This window comes from Cavia porcellus, unplaced genomic scaffold (assembly GCF_034190915.1).
Source record: "Cavia porcellus strain 051 isolate PalLab524CR breed Dunkin Hartley unplaced genomic scaffold, mCavPor4.1 scaffold_21, whole genome shotgun sequence".
Taxonomy (NCBI): domain Eukaryota; kingdom Metazoa; phylum Chordata; class Mammalia; order Rodentia; family Caviidae; genus Cavia; species Cavia porcellus.
The window spans coordinates 17,142,979-17,161,974 of record NW_026947504.1 but is presented as its reverse complement, the minus strand read 5'-3'; the positions used below and the strand labels follow the sequence as shown (position 1 = coordinate 17,161,974).

The 18,996-nt window shown below is 55.1% G+C and overlaps 1 protein-coding gene across 1 annotated transcript; it reads right to left on the bottom strand.

Annotated features, from left to right (window-relative positions):
- Positions 1-3,279: 3,279 nt before the first annotated feature.
- Positions 3,280-18,749, bottom strand: Cdx1 (caudal type homeobox 1). The gene is made up of 3 exons (XM_063232374.1): positions 18,202-18,749; positions 4,833-4,978; positions 3,280-4,428 (listed from the first exon to the last, which is right to left on the bottom strand). The coding sequence occupies exons 1-3, from the start codon at positions 18,641-18,643 to the stop codon at positions 4,210-4,212; spliced, it is 807 nt and encodes a 268-aa protein (XP_063088444.1). The 5' UTR covers positions 18,644-18,749; the 3' UTR covers positions 3,280-4,209.
- Positions 18,750-18,996: the final 247 nt, after the last annotated feature.

The window sequence follows — 18,996 nt, the reverse complement described above, 5'->3', positions numbered from 1 at the left end:
GGCCAGGGCTGTGCCTGGGAACAGGCAGCATGGGCTACTGAAGTCCAGGGAGCTCAGCAGACCGCCTGGCCCTCCTCAGGGCTGCCCTTCCCTCTCACAGGAGAGGCAGCAGTATCTCTGAAGTACTTCCTCCCTCCTCTGGCCCTGGGTTCCATCACATCCCGGTGACCACCGGATAGGAGCCTGAGGTCCCTTTCTGCCCACTTCCTGGTTGCTCCTGGGGAAGGAGAGGGAACAGGGCCATGATGCCAGCCTTCCCTGAGCGAACACTTCAGGGGGTCACCACTGAGCGCTGATGACAGTCACAGAGGCTGCCGTGTATGGACGTCCAGGTCCACACATTCAGATGGAGAAACTGAAACCAGAGGGGGGGCGGGACTTGTGAACGTACTCAGCAACATAGAGGCAGAGTCATCCAGCCTGGGAGTGTGACTCCACCTGGGTCTGCCCCCAGAACACACCTCTCTGCCACCCTCTTCCCCTCACTTAGCCTTAGCTTGGACAATAAAATAAAACAGAGCCTGCACACGGAGGCCCAGTTTTATGATCACTCAAGTGGCCAGGAGTTTGGCAACCTTACATATTTGACTATCGCTGCCACTGACATTCAGAATTTCTTTCCTCTTTCTCCCTCTCTCCACATCTCATGTCAGACTAAAAGTGAAATGGAGATGTGTGCTGATATAAGGAAAGTGTTAGATGAAAATGTACTTCCTTTTATTATATAGGGAGATATTTTTAAATGCATATAAATAAACATTTTTAATTTGCCTAAACGTTCAGATTTTATCACTGCGGAGCATGTGTTATGCTACACCAGGGAGTGGTGACTGTGAAGAAAGAGGTTCCAGACTGCTTTCCATCTGGTGTGGTGGGAGAATGTGGTTCCGAAGGGGCCCCACCGGGATGGGATTGCCCCCAACGCTGCCCTGGGCGACGCCTGCCAGGCTCCCCTGTTCTACATCTCAGCCACCCAGAGCCAGCTGGTTTTCCCAGAGCTCTATCGGCTTCCTGTCCCTTCTTCCTGCCATTACAGCTTATCGCACATCACACACAGTCTCCACGCTGCTGCTGGAGACCTCTTCTCCCAGAACGCTCCACTACCAACCCTGAACCCCACTCCCCGCCCCCACCCCGAGAGTTGAGCTGTGGCCTGTTCTGAGCAGCTCACACCAATCTCTTGTCACTTAATGAGTCTCCTCCACAAGACTAAGGTTTTCAATGTAGCATCAAGGGATCTTAGGTCCTCAAGGTTGCATGGTAAAACCTAGTATCGAGTTGCATGTCCTGATTTGTTAAAGGTTGTGACCAAGATGGGGCCCACAGAGGGCGAGGTCAGGCAGATCCATCTCTGGATACTGTGTCTTCAGCCCCAGTGGGCCTGCTGCTGACAGAAAGCGAACATAGCTAAGCAGACCAGCTACTCCTTCCCGGAGAGCTGGGAGGTTCCTGAGGCTTGGAGTGGCTGCATGAGCTTATGAGACCTGAGGCTATTTCTTTCCCAAACCCTTACAATAGCCCCCTAAAACGAAAAAGACAAAAAAAAAAAAAAAAAAAAAAAAGAAAACAATAGCCCCACCTCTGGTGGGACTCTTTAGGTGACAAGAAACAAACAGGGTCCCAGGCAACCCATGGCACTGCTCAGAAGTTTTCTTTTTCATGGAGCTCCAACACCAACTGACAAGTGACCACCAGCTCAGCCATGGATGCATTCAACCTCTTGACTTCCCATGTGGGCCACTGCTACAGCTCACACAGGCTGCCAGGCTTGGCTACTGGCCTCCTGCTGAGCAGAGGTGTTGTGAGGCCAGGGACAGGATTGTCCCACTTCAGATCTTCACAGCCACCAGCTGTCAGCACTGGAGGCCGTAGTGGTAAGCACATTGGTCAGGCCTGCCATCTCACGTTAGGACACAGCAGTCCCATGAACAAGTGGCTGGAATGTGACTACTTACTCACATGCTTGGCCCTGCACTACACACAACCCTAAGGCCGGTTCTTTATTTCCATTTGACAGATGAGGAGGCTGAGGCTCAGAGAAGGTAACTTGCCTTAATCTCCTGACTTGGAAGCACCACAGTGGGACTGAGGCCATCGAACCACAAGCCTGCTGTTCTGTATAAGTCACAGAGAAAGTGCGGCTCAGTCCAGCGCATCCCACACCCAAGTGTGTGGAGTTCAGGGTGATACTGATGGGCCCAGTGGGGCATCCTGGGCAGGGAGGATGAGGGGGGACACTGAATTAAAGAAAGCTCAAGGGGGTCCTGTGCAGTGGGGCTGTCAGAGCCTTTGAGCTGTCACTGTGCTGCTGTTTCTCCCCCAGCAGAATGAAATGTGCAGGGTTTCCCAAATTCACTTGATCAGGGCTTTCTTCTTGGATGAGCCCGCCAATTTTATAAAGGGAGAAATGGAAGCCCCGAAGGAGGCAACAGTTTACCCCAGGGCTGCAGCAAATCTTTTCAAAGGTCAGAGCATCGTATTCACTCTCTGCCCTCGCCCTGGTCCTTTCCTCTGGTGCCATCTGGCTCCCCTGCCCAGCATATGTCCTGTTTCTGGTGAGGCCAGGGGCTCTTGCAGGCCACTGGGAGAAGGGGAGAGGAGCCCCTGGTCTACACGGGCTGTGCCAGCACTAGATCCACTTTCTGCATTGTTATCATGGGCCCCAGGAGCAAAGGGCGACAGCAGCCAGGCTGCACACACTTTTTACGGCAGGGCCACCTCCCAGAACAGTAAACACAGGGACAGGTAGTTGGCACTGGTGCTCTCTGGGGTGAAGAGGCCCCAGGCGGCAGACTCCGACCTGCTCTGGAAGGCAGGCAAGAACAGTGGCTTTGCCTGGGTGTTAAAAAGATCAAGCTCCCAGTTCATATTCCTTCCCGCCATCCTTCCCTTCTTGGCTTGGTTAGCACCTACTCATCCTTGGGGTCTCAGCTCAGACACTACCTCCTCCAGGAAGCTTTCTGGGCCTTCCAAGATCAGCGAGATGCCTTCTCTGTGCTCACTGGACCTGCTGGTTCCCACGATCTACAGAGGAGAGCTCTGATGAGTAGCAATACCATCAGCTTGGACATCAAAACCATCTGTGCACACGACAGTCCTGACTGACTAGGAATTTCTAAGTGGCAAGGCCTGTGTGCCTGGCACTTGAGGTGCCCAGTGAATACCATCATTTTTAAAAAAACAAACCTGAGCTGAAAGTATCCAAGAAATTCAATAGGCTGATGCACTGTCTGATGATCCCGCTCACAAATAGCCTTACAGACTCACTCTAACAATGTCTCTTTTTGATCTTTTAAATGTATTTTAAAGGTGACCTTGTTGTAGGCCTGCAGAACAGGAAGGGAATACATAATTGTCAGGGATGGGAGAGGCTGATTTTTACTTCTTAAACATTTTTCTTTAATGCTATGTATAATGATTTTTATACATTTTTTAAAAAGAGAAAACAATTTATTCTTGAAGCTGCATCCAAGAGATTCACTCTGTATTAAACGCCTGTCCAGCTGTGAGCTCTGCTGGGTACAGAGACAGTCTCTGGGGCTCCCTGGGACCTAGGCACTGATGGGCAGCCTGATGGGTGATAGGACCCTCAGGGTGCACTCTGCCCCTTCCCCTGTACCCCATCCCTCCATACAAGAGCCTCCCCGCCAAGGCTCGCAAGTGGACAGGGCCCTGCAAGTCAGAGAACACTCATCAGGGCCTCTCCTTAGACCCTGGCTTTATATCAGCACCCAGGCTGGGGAGGGCAGGTGAGCCATGATGGGCAGGCGGAGGTGGGGCCGCAGGAGAGGCAGGTGGGAGTTGTCACAGCTACAAGCACCCCATCTTCACTCAGAGTATTCCCTCTCTCCGGGATGCAGAACTCTCTACAGCACCTCCCACCTCACTCACAGAGCCTCTGGGGCCTGGGGCCTTGTCCTGGGCCTTTGCACAATCCTCTGGGACTTGCGATTTCCTGAGACTGAGACTCCTACCCTAGGCTCCCTTATCCCCAGCGAGGCCTCAAACGTATGAGCCTGAGATGTCCTTAGCCAAGAAGTTCTTCATACAGAGGGGTGAGGAGATGCAGGGAGTGGGTGGGCGGCTCACTCTTGTCCATGTGACCGAGGTAGGGCTGGGGCTGAGCCCAGCCTCATGTCATGAACCCCATCAGAAGCCCTGTCCGTGGCACCTGAATGCCCAGGTCCTCCGAGCCACATGACTGGGAGGCTAGGGCAGAAACTCCTCCTTGACAGACATGGGGGAGGAAGCGCCCAGGAGGCCAGCACTGCTGGGGTCCAGGGCCCCCAGGGGTGGCCCTGCTGAGGTGGGGGTGCCATCCAGCGTGTCCAGGGCTGGTGGTAGCTGTGTGGGTGGCTGCTGCTGTTGTTGCTTCTTCTTGTTCACTTTGCGCTCCTTTGCACGACGGTTTTGGAACCAGATCTTTACCTGTGGGGTCACCAAGCAGAGATGCAGAGGGGTGGGGACAAGCCAGGGGGAGGGGGAACCTCTGTGCTCCAGGCAGCATTTGTGATCACCCAGACCTCATGGGCCCTGAACACATCCTCCCCAGCTAGAAGCTGCGCCCTCACCCTCGCCTCCCTTCTAAGAGGAGCCCTCCCCCAACTTTCTGTGCCCCATTCTCCTCTAGGTCTCAGCTGTACTGACCATGGCCTGCTGTAGCCTACTGCTAGCTGGATACTGGAATGTAAGATTTCACTGGGGGACTGGCAGCAGCTCAGGGTCTGCTATGCAAGGACCATGGCCTGGAGACTCAACCCCGTAATCTGCGCGGTAGCCTGGAAGCCAGACTCCCCTGGCTCTGCTCCTGGGGAGAGGTGGGCGGCACACACCTGTCGTTCAGTGAGCCCCAGGTTGGCGGCCAACTCCGATTTCCGCCGGATGGTGATGTACCGGCTGTAATGGAACTCCTTCTCCAGCTCCAGGCGCTGGTGGTCTGTGTAGACCACACGGTATTTGTCTTTGGTCCGAGTCTTACCTGAGGAGCAGAAGGGCCAGGAGGGAAGGTCAGGTGGCAGAATTGGCAGCGATGGGGGAGGCAAAGAAAGGACCAGGAGGGGTCCCAGAAAGGAGGCTGCTGAAAGAGCTGGGCTTCACCCAGGTCTCCTGACACTAAGTTCTGCTCACCAGCTGCTCCAGTTTAAAACCAGAAAGACGGGGGAACACTTGACAAGCAAGGGCGCATGGAGACTAAGGAGGTGGCAGTGCAGAGGGGCAGGGGAGGCATCAGTGCTGGGCGCAGAGGAGCAAAAATACTCTAGGACTGTCCTGTGCAGGAGGACCCTGGCCCCTGCTGAGTCATCCAAGTCAGCCACGAAGCCCTGGGACTACTTGAGATGCCCTGACCTTGGCTTGAGCTGGGCTGTAACAGGGGCCTGGGTTTGTCTGCCAAGCGTCCACACTCCCTCAGTGTCCAGCGTGGGACAGTGACTTGGACCACATCCCAGGGTGGGCAGTAAGCTCGGCTTCTAGGGCGGGGAAACAGGAAAAAGCAGCTAGAAAATACCGCCTATGTTAATTAGTAAGTATTTCAGAATAAAGAGAGTATTTCACAGGAGGACTAGGAATTTCCAAGAGAAAGGTTTCAGGCAGAGCAGTGCTAACTGGATGTGCCTGTGTGCAAGCTCCTGAGGAGGCTGAGACACAAGGGTCCCCGGAGCACAGGAGTTCAAGACCAGCCCGAGCAACAGAGCGAAACACTGTTTCAAAATGAAATGAGACAAACAAAAAGAAAACTCCCTAAAATAGTCAGCTTTATTAAATAGAGTGGCCCATGAAGGATTTACCGAGAAGGCCAGTCTGAGCAAAGATCTAAGATGGGTGAGGGGAGATGGGGTCCAGCACACAGGACACCAAGGCCCGAGACCCTGTGCTAGGTACCTGTCCTCTATCGGACAGTGAGGGAGTTGGTGGGCGTGGAGTACAGGAATCAAGTGAGCAGGGGATGCTTGAGGGGTGTTTTACTGTCTGGGGTGGAGCCATGGCAGGGCGGGGGCAGAGGTGACGCGAGGTCACAGGAGGGTTTTCACCTCCTCAGGCTAGTACAGAGAGGCAGAGGGGAAGCAGGGACACTTCCTGTCACCCAGCAGACAAAGCAGACAGGGTTCAGCCTGGGGCCAGGATCGGGACCTGCGGATCCTTTGGGGTTAACAATAGGCTTTTGGGGCCGGACTGGGGTTGTCTGGGGAAAACATAGGAGTCATGCTTAGCTGGCTGGAGCGTGGTGGCTGAGCATGAGTCTCCTCTACAAAGAGCTGAGCACGCGGGTATAAATAGGAGGCGCGTGCCAGCACATGCGTCCACCAAGACACGGTGGGTCTCAGAAGAATGGCCAACCCACTCCCCACCCATCGTGAGACCCCACAACACCCAGCCTTGACTTGCCTGAGTTGCGTACAGGCCACCCTGCCTGGCCCTCCGTGCGCCTCACTGACCACCCCCGCCCTGTTCTATCCCCCTCCACCAAGCCCACGCAGCTTGGCAGGACAGCCACTGTGCTCCTCCTAGCCAAACGGCGCTGCGGAGAATGGGAGACGACAGATGTTCCTGGGCAGATTTTCCCTGGATTTGCTGCCAGAGCCGCAGAACCACACTGGACAATTCCTTGTCCACTGGCCTCAAGGCCCTGCCTGACAGCGGGACAGCCTTGGCCTTTGGCTAGGCCTGGCCCCAGGAAAGGACCACGGGGAGTGGCTGCTGAGGTCCTGGCTCCAGACAGGCCCCTCCTTGGCCTAGAAAATTCCACATTGGCTTAAAAACAGTTCTGCCTAACGCCACTGCCTCCAGAGTCCAGCAGGCCTCTTAGTCCACAGACTGTGGGCTCCCTGGGCTACAGCCAGCATGGGTCCCGGGAGTCTGGTTTCCTTCCATATTTCAGGTGGGTCAGGGATGTTCACACGGCAATGGCCTGAGTCCCTTTAGTTCAGCCTGTGGAGTCTGATGGGCAGACTTGACCAAGGCCGTGTCCCAGGGTAGAGAGTGTCCAGCACCCTCCTGTGCACCTGTGGACCCCTGAGTCCCCTGTGGGTGCCCCTTCTCTCCTTCCTGACAGCATTTCCATCCTAGCATGGAACAGGTTATAGCATGGCAGGGGCCTGTAAAACAGGACTGCCATGGACCCGGACCTGTAAAACACCCAGAGGATACACAGCCACCCCTAGAGGAGTGCAGGGCCAGGAGAGGTTACAGCCATGGTCTTTCCTAGCTCTCCCTCTTGCTTTCTGAGAAGCAGCCAGGATTCATGATAGCCAGGTGGCAGGTGGAGAGTCCAGGCCTGGAAAGTAACTCTTGCTGACGGTTGTCCACCTGGTGGTGGGTATGATGCAAGACTCAGATACCAAAGTTCCCCCAAGCAGAGGGGTGGAATGGGATGAGATAACAGAGCGCTGGCCAGCAAGGCTCCCAACACAGACTGGCCCAGTTGGAAAAGGGATAGGGGGTCAGGACCCATTTGGCCCCCGATCAAGCTGCCCAAAGCCACAAGTTCATTGATAAGAAAACAATTCTGGGGCCGAGAATTTAGCTCAATGGCACAAGAAATTGAATGGCAAGTGCAAGGTCATGAGTTCCATCCCCAGTACCAAAACAAAAAAAGAGAGAGAGAGAAAGAAAATAGAAAATAGTTCTGCTGAAGGACCAAATGTTTGATTTCCCATGGCCCAGACATTAGGGAATCTCACATGCTGTCCAGGTTACTGGAGCATCCTTCTGGGAGCCAAACTGGGGGGACATAGCCTCATTCACAGGCACAGAGCCATGGACCACAAACCCCACTTCCAGGAATGGATCCCACAGGGAATGGCCTACAGCTGCAGTCATTTCTGATCATACAAGACAGAAAAACTCTACAAGCAGAAAACCCGTTAGACAAGATGTGGAACTTGCATGTGGAGAGCCATTCAGCAGGCATTTTACAAGGAAATCACACAATTCTGAATGCACATTATGAAGCAATTTCTGAGACAGGCAAACAAGCAGGACATAGGACATGTGTCGCCATAGGTTTTGTATAAAAATGGAGGAGACGCCGCATGCACACGCGTACATCTTTGTGCCCCCACCTACTTCTTTTGAAAGGCTATACAGGAAGCCAATAACAAGGGCTACTTTCTTTGGTAGTCAATGACCAGAACTGGAGTAGGAGGCCACGGGTAGGAGGGAGACTTGCAGCATTTAAATTTTATGGAGCGCAGATGTGACTTTTATTTTTAGTGATCATCAGGAGCCCTGGCTCCAGTCGAAGCTCTGCCAGAACTCATGACTGCCCTAAGCCACTCTCTCAACTCCCTCCTCCGAGCACCTGTGCCACCTCCAGAGCTCAGGAGTGGAGGCAGGCAGGGCATGAGAGTGGTAGGGCGGGAAAGGCCCGGGATGAATGATTTACAGGCCCTGGGATACAAAAGCTAGGCGGAAGTCCAGGCTTCTGGAACATGTGTCTGACAAGGGGCTGGACACTCCCAGCCCCCTCACGAGTAATGCCTTGGGGCCAGGTGCCAAGTGTGTGTGAGAGAAAGATGGGGAGCTTTGGGCCCCTTGGAGCTGAGCACCTGGAGGAAAGAACATCAGGTCACTAACCCAGTGAGTCGCCCCCTCTTTGCCCTGGCTCTGAGATGCACAGAAGGCCCCACCCTGCGACCAGGTTGTCTCGGGAGGCAGTGCACTAAAACGTACAATAGAGACCTGGGAAGCCATGGGCCAATGGCTTCAAGTACCTGACCAGCAGCCTCAGAGAACCTGGGGAGTATTCTCAAAGCACAGATCTTGGTCCCAAAATTTGGAGTCAGTGGGGCTGAAATGGGCCCCTGGAGGGGGCATATGACTAGCCCACCAGGTGGCCCTGGCATGTGGGTATCTGAGTAAGCAGATCTCTGGGGTTGTGGCCTAGGACTGTCTCCCTCTCTAAGCCTCATTTTATATATCTGTATAATGGGGTAAGTATTCTAAGAGTAGGCAACATGTCACAGGTATGTCTCTCAACAACCCATAGGGCTGTGCAGCTGATATATCCCTATTTTATGGATGAGAAAACTGAGGATCAGAGAGGTCCACACATCAAGGGATTCAAAGCTGGGTCTCTTCAGCCACAGAAGTTGTACTGCAACCTATCACAAGATAGTAGGTCTTCCCTTATTACCTCCAATCTTTGGGTGTCCAGGGGATGGCTCCAGAGGAGAGAACTGTGCCAAGCACAGTACCTGGCATGCAACAGGTGCACAAGAAGGGCAGATACTGCTCATTTCTAACAGTGGCAGGAGGGCCACCTGGCAGGAATGCCAGAAATGTGCCTGTGAAATGGCTGTTGTGTTGGATGAGACTATTTATTTATAAGGTCCCTTCCAACTTGGAAACGTGACACTCCTGATGTTTGTTGATTCACTGATTGTGTTTGTTGTTATGGCTGAAGAATTCTTAGACTGATTTCCCAATCTCAGAGTCTAGACACCAGGCTCATCCAGCTGGAGGACCATGGGCAGGAGCTGTGGTGGCCTGCAGTGGCCATGCAAGGAAAGAATGCAGTCTCTGCTCCAGGATAGGGTCAGCGGTTCCAAGAAAATCAAATGGCTCTGGTCACCACTTCCTTTGCCCTCCTGCTGCTGGGTTTGTGGCCCTGAGACATGACGAGCTTGATCCTCGGTACATGAACCACAAATCCAGTCTGCAACCTTCTGTGGCCCCTCTCTGGGTGGCCCATCCCTGTGCAGTTGTATATCCAGGTTCCCCCCCACCCTCACCATACATGGATGCATACACGTGTGCACAAGTGCACTCGTGCACACATATACGAGTCTGTTAGAAACGTATATCATCAGGTCCCCATCACATCCTCCACCCCCTGCTGTCTTAACAAGCACCAGAGAGCTGACACATCCTGGCCCAGTCTTGTGCCATCCATGTGGTCTTCTGTACAACAGAAGAGGGCTGTGTATCAGTTGCTGGGGGCCTCTGCATGCTCCAGTTCTGCACAGCGGAGCCCTGACCCCCACGATGCTCCCCAACCCAGCCACCACCCACAGGGAGGGCAAATCTTGCACATCTGCCACCAAGAGCAGCAGGAGGCACCTGCGTGGTGGCAGCCTGGGTTGACAAAGAGAGGGCACCTACAGAGCCCTACTTCAAGGAAGTTCCCCTTTCTCCAGTGAGGAAGCACGGAGGGGTAATGAGGTCACTCGCTGAGCCCGATGCACAGAAAAGAGTGGGAAAGACAGGGCTCCGGAAGCCCTCTTGGTCAGCCTGCCCTACACAGCCAGGGAGTCTGAGTCTGCTCGTCAAAGCCTTTCTGGTGGAGACCGGCGGACAGCATCCCGATGATACGTGCTGGCTCTGGGTGGATGCTGCCCTCCTCCTAACTCAGAGTGGGACTTTGGCCAGTCCTTTCCCCACATGGGCCTCAACATCCTCATCTGAAGCAGTTAGGACCTGTGGTGAAGAGTGCCGAGAAACCCTGAAATTGCAGTGGGAAGGAAAGGGTTGGACCAGACCTAAAGTGGTGCACAGCTTTAGTACATTTGATGAGGAGAAAAGAATTAAAAATATGTCAAGCATGCAAATGACTTTAATATTGAAGCATAGGATATGCCATTCAGATTCATACAAATGAGATGGCTGCAAAAGTGACAGGGCACAGGGAGCCTGAGGTCGCGCTGCTCTGCCAGCTACCAAGAGGTTAGAGAAGGCCGGGTGTAGGAGTGACTGTCCAGACCTTGCCTGGTGGCAGAAAGCTGGCACATAACCAGCCAAAGGATTGGACAGGCATCTCAGATTCTCTGGGCTTTCCTCTCCCTGCCTTTGGCACACAATGGACGTGATGGTGTCTGTAAAAGAGCTCTGGACACAGGAAGCAGAACTGAGCTATTTGCAGAAGTGGCTGTGGAAGGGTCCCTTGGGGGATGGTGGAATGTCGCCCGATAGGGAACTTCAGGGCAAGAACATAGTGGCCTGGGAGTGGGCTGGGAGCTCCGGCTGGGTCAGCAGCTGGACTGCAACTTTCAACTTGGGACTATTTCCCCATCTGCACCACCATCCAGCAGGACCTTTGCTCAGTGGCCCTGACTCCAGCAGCTCTGTGACGCGGAGATGTTTTTCTGAGGCCGTGCAGCTTCCTGTGAGATCCCAAAACTGGGTCCTTGTCCTGGCTGAGTGACAATCCCAGGCTGCTGATTCATGGATCCTCACTCGAGCCGTGGTGGAGTGACGAGGCTGTGTGCGTAGAGAGGGCAGCCCGCTGACTTTGAGCAAGCTTCCCTTCTCACTGACCCCTTCCTTCCTGGTCAGGAATCCTAGGTCATCACCACTCCCTCCTGCAGGGCCACCTCTGGCTTCTTCAGACAGGCCCACAGTCTGACCTGGTTTTGGGACACAGCCAGGAAACAGGCTTTAGAGTCAGACAGACACGCAGGTTCTAACCCAGGATGCCACATGGCAGTGCTGCCTCCATGCAGTCGGTGGACGGCTCTGCCGCCCAGATTATTCATCTTCCTTTCTGCAGTGGTACTGGAGACCAGATGTGATCATCTATTTGCAAGGCAATTATTAATAAAACAGTGTTGAGGATGAAGAAGATGACGATACTTCAGAGGCAGAGGAGCCACGTGAGGCAGAAAGATTCCTCGGTGGGAAATGGAGCCCATGCACAGTAGTTGGCCTCCCAAGACTTCTTGAACCCTCTCAGGGATTTCTCTGTGCTGTCCAATTGATCAACACCAGCCACAAGTGACTTTTTCAACTGAAATGTAAAATTTTGCTTCTTAGTTGCATTAACCGTATTTCAAGGGTTCAACAGCTATGTACACTGGTGGCTGGACTCCTGGACAGCTTAGCTCTTGAGCAGAAAGTACTGTTGGACAACACTGCTTGATCCAGCTCCTTCCAAGGGCCCAATATCCCCTGCAGTGCACGCCTCCAACAATTCATTTGTGTCAACTACAGGTAGACTTTGGACTTGCAGCCACTGCCAATCATGTTCTCTCCAAGGCTTGCCACACGCCTCAGGCTAGCATAGCTCTTCCAAGATGCACAAACAGCGTTCACATCCCTCAGTCAGCTCCCAGGCCAAACAGCTTGAGGCCTCCCGGCCTAGGCTAGTCTGGAAGTGAAGCCCTTGCTGATCGGCCGCAGAGTGGACCCCTGGAATCTAGTTGTCCTGGTGGCATTCCAGGCAAGGCTCTGCATTCCAGCCCTACCCTCCTCCTGGCTGGCCATGTGACCTTGGCAAATACGCTCCCTGAAGGGCTTGGCTTCTGTGCGCTTGGTGAGGGCAGGGCCAAGCTCTTTGCTCATCTGCACCCACCTCATGCCTGGCACAAGCGACTACTCAATGAATCCTTGTGGAATGCATAAAACAAATTCATCTTTCATCTCAGAAAGGGGTACCTCAACCTTCAGCCACTTAGGCAAAAGCCTTGGTGGCACCTCGGAGGACGGTCCTCTCTTCTCCCTGCATCCAGTCCATCCGCTGGTTGACTCAGCCTCCAAAACACCCCTCCTGTCCACCTCCAGTGTGCCCTCAACTCGGCCCAGCCATGAAGCCAAGGAGAAGGGTGCCATCAGGGGCCAGAAGTCCTGCCTTTGAAAAAGTACTGTGATTTCAACAGGCACCAGCTCGTTACTAGCACCATGACAGATGCACAATCCTTATTTGCTATTCTCCTTTTTAATGAGGGGAAGGGGGAAGATTTAAAATGAACATCCAAAGAAAATAATCACCCATTGTGATCAGTAGTATGAAGCCAAATGAGCAAGAAGCTGAGAGCCAGACTAAGTAGGGTTGGGGGACACTTCCTTACCTAGCTTGGGGAGGTCTCCTGGGTAGGAGCACCACTTAAGTCAAGGCCTGAAGATCCAGAAGATGTCAAAATGGGGGAGAATATTCCAAGAATGGGAAAACAGCATGTTCAAAGGCCCTGAGACAGGGAGAGGCTGAGCAAGGGGCAACATGCCAGCTCCCTGAGGGTAGATCCTATTTGGCTTGGTTGCCCATAATCTCTAGCACCCAGAAGAATCTTTGGCACACAAGAGAAAATTATTGCCTGTCTTCTTGAATGGGTGGATGGATGGATGGATGGATCAGAGAGGACACATGAGGCTGGAGGGGCCAGCATAGCTTCCAACAGACAGAGTTGAGTTGGATTTCAAAAACAATGGGAAGGTACTCGAATTCGCTGGGTACAGTACAGAGCAGCAGCACCCTCCTCGATGGTGCAGATATCTGTGCGGGTGAAATGCAGCCTGCTAACAACCTGACTCCAGAAGAAACTGCTGCTTCCAAATTCCAGGGGCTCTCAGACAGAAGCCCGAGAGCCCAGTCCATGGAGATAGCATCCTACGGACAAGCCAGACGCTGCTGCTAGCGAACATGTTTGGGCCCTCACAGTGATTCCTGAAGAAGCTACAAGCAGCACTGTTTGTCAAAAAGGAGGGGGAGGGGGCATCCAGCCAAAAAAAGCCTCCCGCCACCTTCTAACTGGGTCAGTCCCTTCCTAGCTACATCTGAGAGCCGAGGTGTCAAACAGAGCTTCTGCCTGGGAACCAGCTCTGCACAGCGGCCCCTGCCGGGATGCTGCCCCGGCCTCTCACAGCTCAAGCCTGCCTGGCCTCCTTTCCCACCTGGCCTGGGATGCATGGTGGGAGGGGCCTTGGGCTCTGTTCCTGTTCAGACTCTGGCCAGGTCTGTGTTGCCATCCCTTAGCTGTGTGAGCGTAGGGAGGCCACCTTACCTCTCCGAGCCTCATCAACATCACCTGTAAAATGAGTCCAATAATAGAACTTTCACACCTCCCAAGGTTGTTAGGAGATTTAAATGAGGCCACTTGAACAAAGCTCTTGGCCCAGCACCTGCATGTGGTAAAGGCACAGCCAGTGCCAGTTACTACATTTATCACGAGCTCCTACTGTGTGCAAGGCAGGGTGGGGCTGGGCCTCCTTAGGCCTGGTCTAAGAGGGAGTAACAGATGGTAGCTGGCATGGATAAACTAGACTGTGCTACATGCTATTAAAACAAGAGGCTGATTCCATGCCTGGGGTAGTGGGAGAATCAAGGAGTGCTACCTGGAGGAGGTGGCTTCAGAGAAGGAACAGCATCTGAACTGATGAGGTAGTAGGGGAGGGAAGGTGGGGCAGTGAGGACTGAGGGACAGACAGGAAGCAGGAAGTGTGAGGTGTGTGCCTGCATGCACCTGACGCACCGGGCACTGGCCATGTGCCGGGTGCAGGGCTGGCTGGACAGGTACCGGCTTCCAGCGCGGTCCTGTCAGTATCCTGACCTTAAGGTGGAAGAAAGCCAGCTTCAGAGAAAGAATCCAAGCTAGCTTGCCTGAGGCTGTACAGCTTCTCACAGAGACGCAGTCTCAGATCTGAGACCCCTTAGCCCTGGCTCCTAACTGTAAACATTTCGGTTTCTAGGCAATTCAGTGGGAGAGTATCTGAGGGCCAGCTCTCAAGAGGGCAGTTCCATGGTGCTGGGGAGCCAGAGATTGCTCGTGAGCAGGGGAACAGCCTTGACAAGGTAAGTCTGTAAGTGGCGTAGAAGACAGCTAGGGCGTCACTGAGACCTGAAGGTTAGCAGCTACAGGGCTGGACTGAGGGAGAGGGTCTGGAATGCGTATGGAGGGGTCACTGCTCTGCACACCTGCTCCCCCCCAGCTGAAAGCTGAAGCAGTTGAACCAGAGTATTTGGAGACTTCTGTCATGGAAGGGAGCATCTCTCCAGTCCTGTGACCTTAGCCATTGCAACGGGCTGCTAACCTGGGACTCACTGCTTACTCACATGGTGTAAGCCATGCCTGGGGCGGAAGAGGGGTGAAGTCCCCTCAAACGAAGCACTGGTGTTTCCAATGCAAAGGAGACGACAGAACAACAGGGACCTTTGGGTATTTTCTATTCTGGCTCAGTCAAATGATACTGATCAGGGATGGGGACTTAGCTCAGTGGCACAAGTGCCCGCCTGTCAAGCATAAAGTCATGAGTTCAATCCCTGGCACACACAAAAAAACCATGATGCTGATCACTCAGACCCAATATTTCCTTATGGGCTGCAGCTGCTCCCTCCTGGTCTCCATTTCCACCAACCTCTGCTAAGAAGAACTTGGAATCTGTGTCCCACCTCAGCTGACAACTCCCCAAGGGAGCCAGGAGGTCATCCAAGTTGGGAGAGAGGGCAGCCAGGCTCCCACCCATGCCCTGGACTCCTGTGGGTCCATCCTCTTAGGAGTGACTCCAGAAATCCACGCTGAAGCCCAGATCTCGCCCTTCCCTTGTCCTCGAAGAGATGGCTTCTGCTCATTCGTGAAGCCAAAAGCATCAAGCACTTACTAAGTGTCACACACTGAAGCAGGCACCTGCTGTGGGTCAGACAGACCCAGCTCTGGTCCCCTTAGGAACAGTGAGCATACGGACCAGGAAGAAGATGGGCAAACTGGAACCCAAGCCAGGGCTCTGGAGGGAACACTCCCTGACACCCTCACTGGGCATGGGGAGCCAGCACGGGAACCTTGGAGGAGGCGACCACTGGGCTAAGACTGAAAAGGGAGATGGAGCTAGATGTGGAAAGAATAAGGGGGAAGAGCTTTGCTGAGAGACAGAATGGCAGGTGCACAAGACCTGGTCAGGCCTGAGGAGCTAGAGGCCAGAGTGGCTGGATCCCGGTGGCCCAGGGGAGTAATGTGGGGACCAGGTGCTGAAGCTGTGTGGCTCTGTGGCCCTCAGGAAGCAGTGTGGCTTTCATCCTAAGCGCAATGGGAAACCACAGGAAATGCTCACAGAGATGCATCCGACATCTCTCCCAGCCTGGCCTCCACTTGGATGAACTCAACGGTCTTCACAATCCCCAGACAGGTCTCCCACCTCTGTGGCTGCTCTCTAACCATCTAGTGTGGACATTCTAGAATTCCAGGGGCTCAGAAGCAAAGAGGAGCTGGTGACTCAAACACAGTCTCAGGCTGAAGACCTGGGGACGAGGGTCATTGGGGGAGGAAGGCATGGCAATCAGTGTTGGCTATCCCATACAACAGCATCCCACAGCAAGTACCTCTAGAAACCTATACCTGCGTTGCCCAAAAGGAGAAACTGAGGCCAGCAAGGGAGGGGTTGCGGTCTTTTCTCAAAGTCCATGACCCCATCCTTGCTCTGTCCCTGCTTTGGGAGCACTGGTGAGAGGCACATGCCTGAGCCCACGCAGCAGCAGCAGCTTCCAACTCCTCCCTACAAAATGCTCCGATCAGGCTCCCAGGCAGCCTTTCCTGGAGGCCCAGGACCGCCAGGCCTCCCATAGCCCTTCCCTCTTTTCTCTGACGGCAGAGGGGGAAATCATCTTGCCTTTGGGCAGCCACCTTCTCCCATCTGCCTGCAGACAACAAATAACATGGGATTTTTCTTGGCCAGCAGTAGAGCTGGGCTCCACAGCTCCTGTGCCCAGACATACTGCATATGTAATTTGTTTGGACCGGAAGGTCTTCCAGGCTCTCTCCCATCCTCCAATCCCCACAGGCCCACTCCTTCTGGCACACACCAGTCTCTCTGAGTCCCCACCCCTGGGGAACTTCCCCATCTATCTCAAGTCATCTGATTACCAGGAAGCAGAAAGTGAAAGCCAGGCAGACCCCCATCCAGATGTGCCAGTCGTAGGACTGAAGGACGCTGCGGACAAGGCCCTCACATTAGAGTCCCTGCCCTTCATGTAATCTAAGGTGGGGTTTGTATTCTAGGAGTTATGGACAGGGCTTCAGGAGGGGTCTCCAGAATCCCTGAAATTGATGCCCAATGACGCATCATTTTTCTCCAGGAAGAGTTTTGTCCTTTCCGTCTGATTTTCCAAAGTAGTCTTTTCAAACTCAAACCAGGGTGCAAAGGCCTCTTTCCCTCTCATTTCCCAGACAGTAGAACTGGGACCCAGGAAAGATGACTCATATTTCCGAAAAGCAGTTGTGTAGAGGATGAGAGCACAGGCTCAGTACCCAGTCTGCCTGGGCTCAAATCCCCCCCATCCCGGTCATTGGTTATCTGGTCGAGGGCAAGTATCTTCCCACTATGCGCCAGTTTCATCTTCAAAGCTGGAGTGACAGCAGTATCTACAGCAATGCTTTAAGAGTTAGATGCTCCAGGGCATTAACTGATAATTACTTAATTAAGGCCACAGAAGTGAGCAGCCAAGCCTCTGCCTGAGGACAGAGAGCTACAGCCTCCCTGGGGTGGTCAAGTGAAACCTGCAGCTACTGAACGAGGCTGCCCCAGCAGTGGCCCGGGGAGGCTGCCTGTGTGTGTGGGAGACAGGGTGAAGAGGACAGGAGGGGAGGGAAGTCCCAGGCTTGCTCCCAGCTGGGGGACGGGAAGGAGGGGCTGGACATCAAAGGGTGGGCAGGCCAGCTGCCCGCCCCCATGGCCAGGTGGCCTTTGTCAGGACAGGCCTGGACACAATTTAGACAATGGGGTGTCACGTTCACTTTCCGGCCAACAGGAGTCACTGCTGAGCCAAGGCACAACCAGTTACATGACAAAGTGGGGTGGGGGGAGCCATAAAGGTCAGGCCGCCCCTCATTAAAGCCGGGCCTTTGTCCTGCCCCCTCCCCTTCCTTTGAAGAGCCTGGATCAGAGAGGCCTGCCTGGGGGCAGGAGGTTCACAGGCTCAGGAGCCAAACAGTAGCCACCTTCCCAACTGCTCCTGCGTCCCCTCCCCCGGGGTCAAGAGTTCAGGCAGGGCCAGGAAGGCTAGGTAGGGGATCCCCGGCCCGAGCTAACCAGAAAGTACTAACCGAACTCCTCACTGTAAGATGGGGCGCTAAGTCCTGGAAAGGGCTCTGGAAAGGAAAGTGACCGGCCAGTCTGCAGTCTTGACCCCTCCTTCTAGGGGGAGACTGCCATCTCTGCCGAGGCCGGGCACGAGTGGGAGAGGCCTGGAAGACTACCGGGGCCACGTGCTAGCGTCCTGGCACAAGCTCTAGGGACCCGACTCTATTTCAGGCAATCTCGCAGCAAGGCCTGCGCGTTGCCTCACTCCACCGGGTCTCAGTGTCCCCGTCTGCACCGGAACAGGGTTAGGTTGGGATACTCAAGGCGGCGGAAAGAGAACCGCTCTGCTAGGCGAAAGCTGGCCACACTCTGCAAGCCATGCAGGGCCGGGACAGAGGTCACGCCGGACAGCCTGGGCCTCGCCGAGCACCTGCCAGTGCCGGGGACCAGTCCGGAGGCGCAGGGCGAGGGAAGGGGCCTTACCGCTGCCACCGCCGCCTCCGGCCGCCACGCTGCGCCGCATCCACTCGTAGGGCGTCCGCCTCTGCGCTCCTGGCGAGGACGGTGCGCCCGGGCCGCCGAGGGGCTGCGCCAGGAGGCCGGGGCCCGGCCCCGGGGGCGCGGGTACCGGGCTAAAGTCCGGAGGGGGCCCGAATGCCAGGGGGGCCGGGCTGGCGGTCGGGGCCGCGGGTCCAGCACCGTAAGCGGCCCAGTCGTCTTTGGGCGCGGGGAAGGGTGCGCCCCAGGTCGCGGGGGGCGCGGGGCCCGGCTCCACGTGAGTGTAGCCGGCGAAGTCGGGGTACTGCGGGGGTGCAGGGGCCGGGGCCGGGGGGCCATAGGCTTGTGGGCCCAGGCCGAGACTCGGGGGCCTGGCGGGGCCAGGGTACACCGGAGAGTCCTTGTCCAGCACATAGCCCACGTACATGGTGGCCGCGGGGCCCCCCGCGCATGCTGGGCCCTGGAGCGCCGCGGCCGGCGCCCCGACGACCAGCAACCGCTCACCTGGCCTCGCCGCCGCCGCTGCACCCGCCCCACCCAGGCCTTTTATAGCTCCGGGCGCCCGCGGCCCCAGCCGGGGCGGGTTTGCATTTCAAAGCGGGGGGAAGCCTCTGGCCTGCGAATCAAAGGGGGAAACCCGTCGGGGGCGAGGGGTTCAAAAGGAGACAAATTGCCTCCCCAAGCGGGAGGTGGACGACCGGAGCTCCCGGGAGGCTGGGGGTACAGAGGGAGCGTTCTGTGCGAGGCTCACTGCACCGCCACGCGTGGGAACCGCCTGAG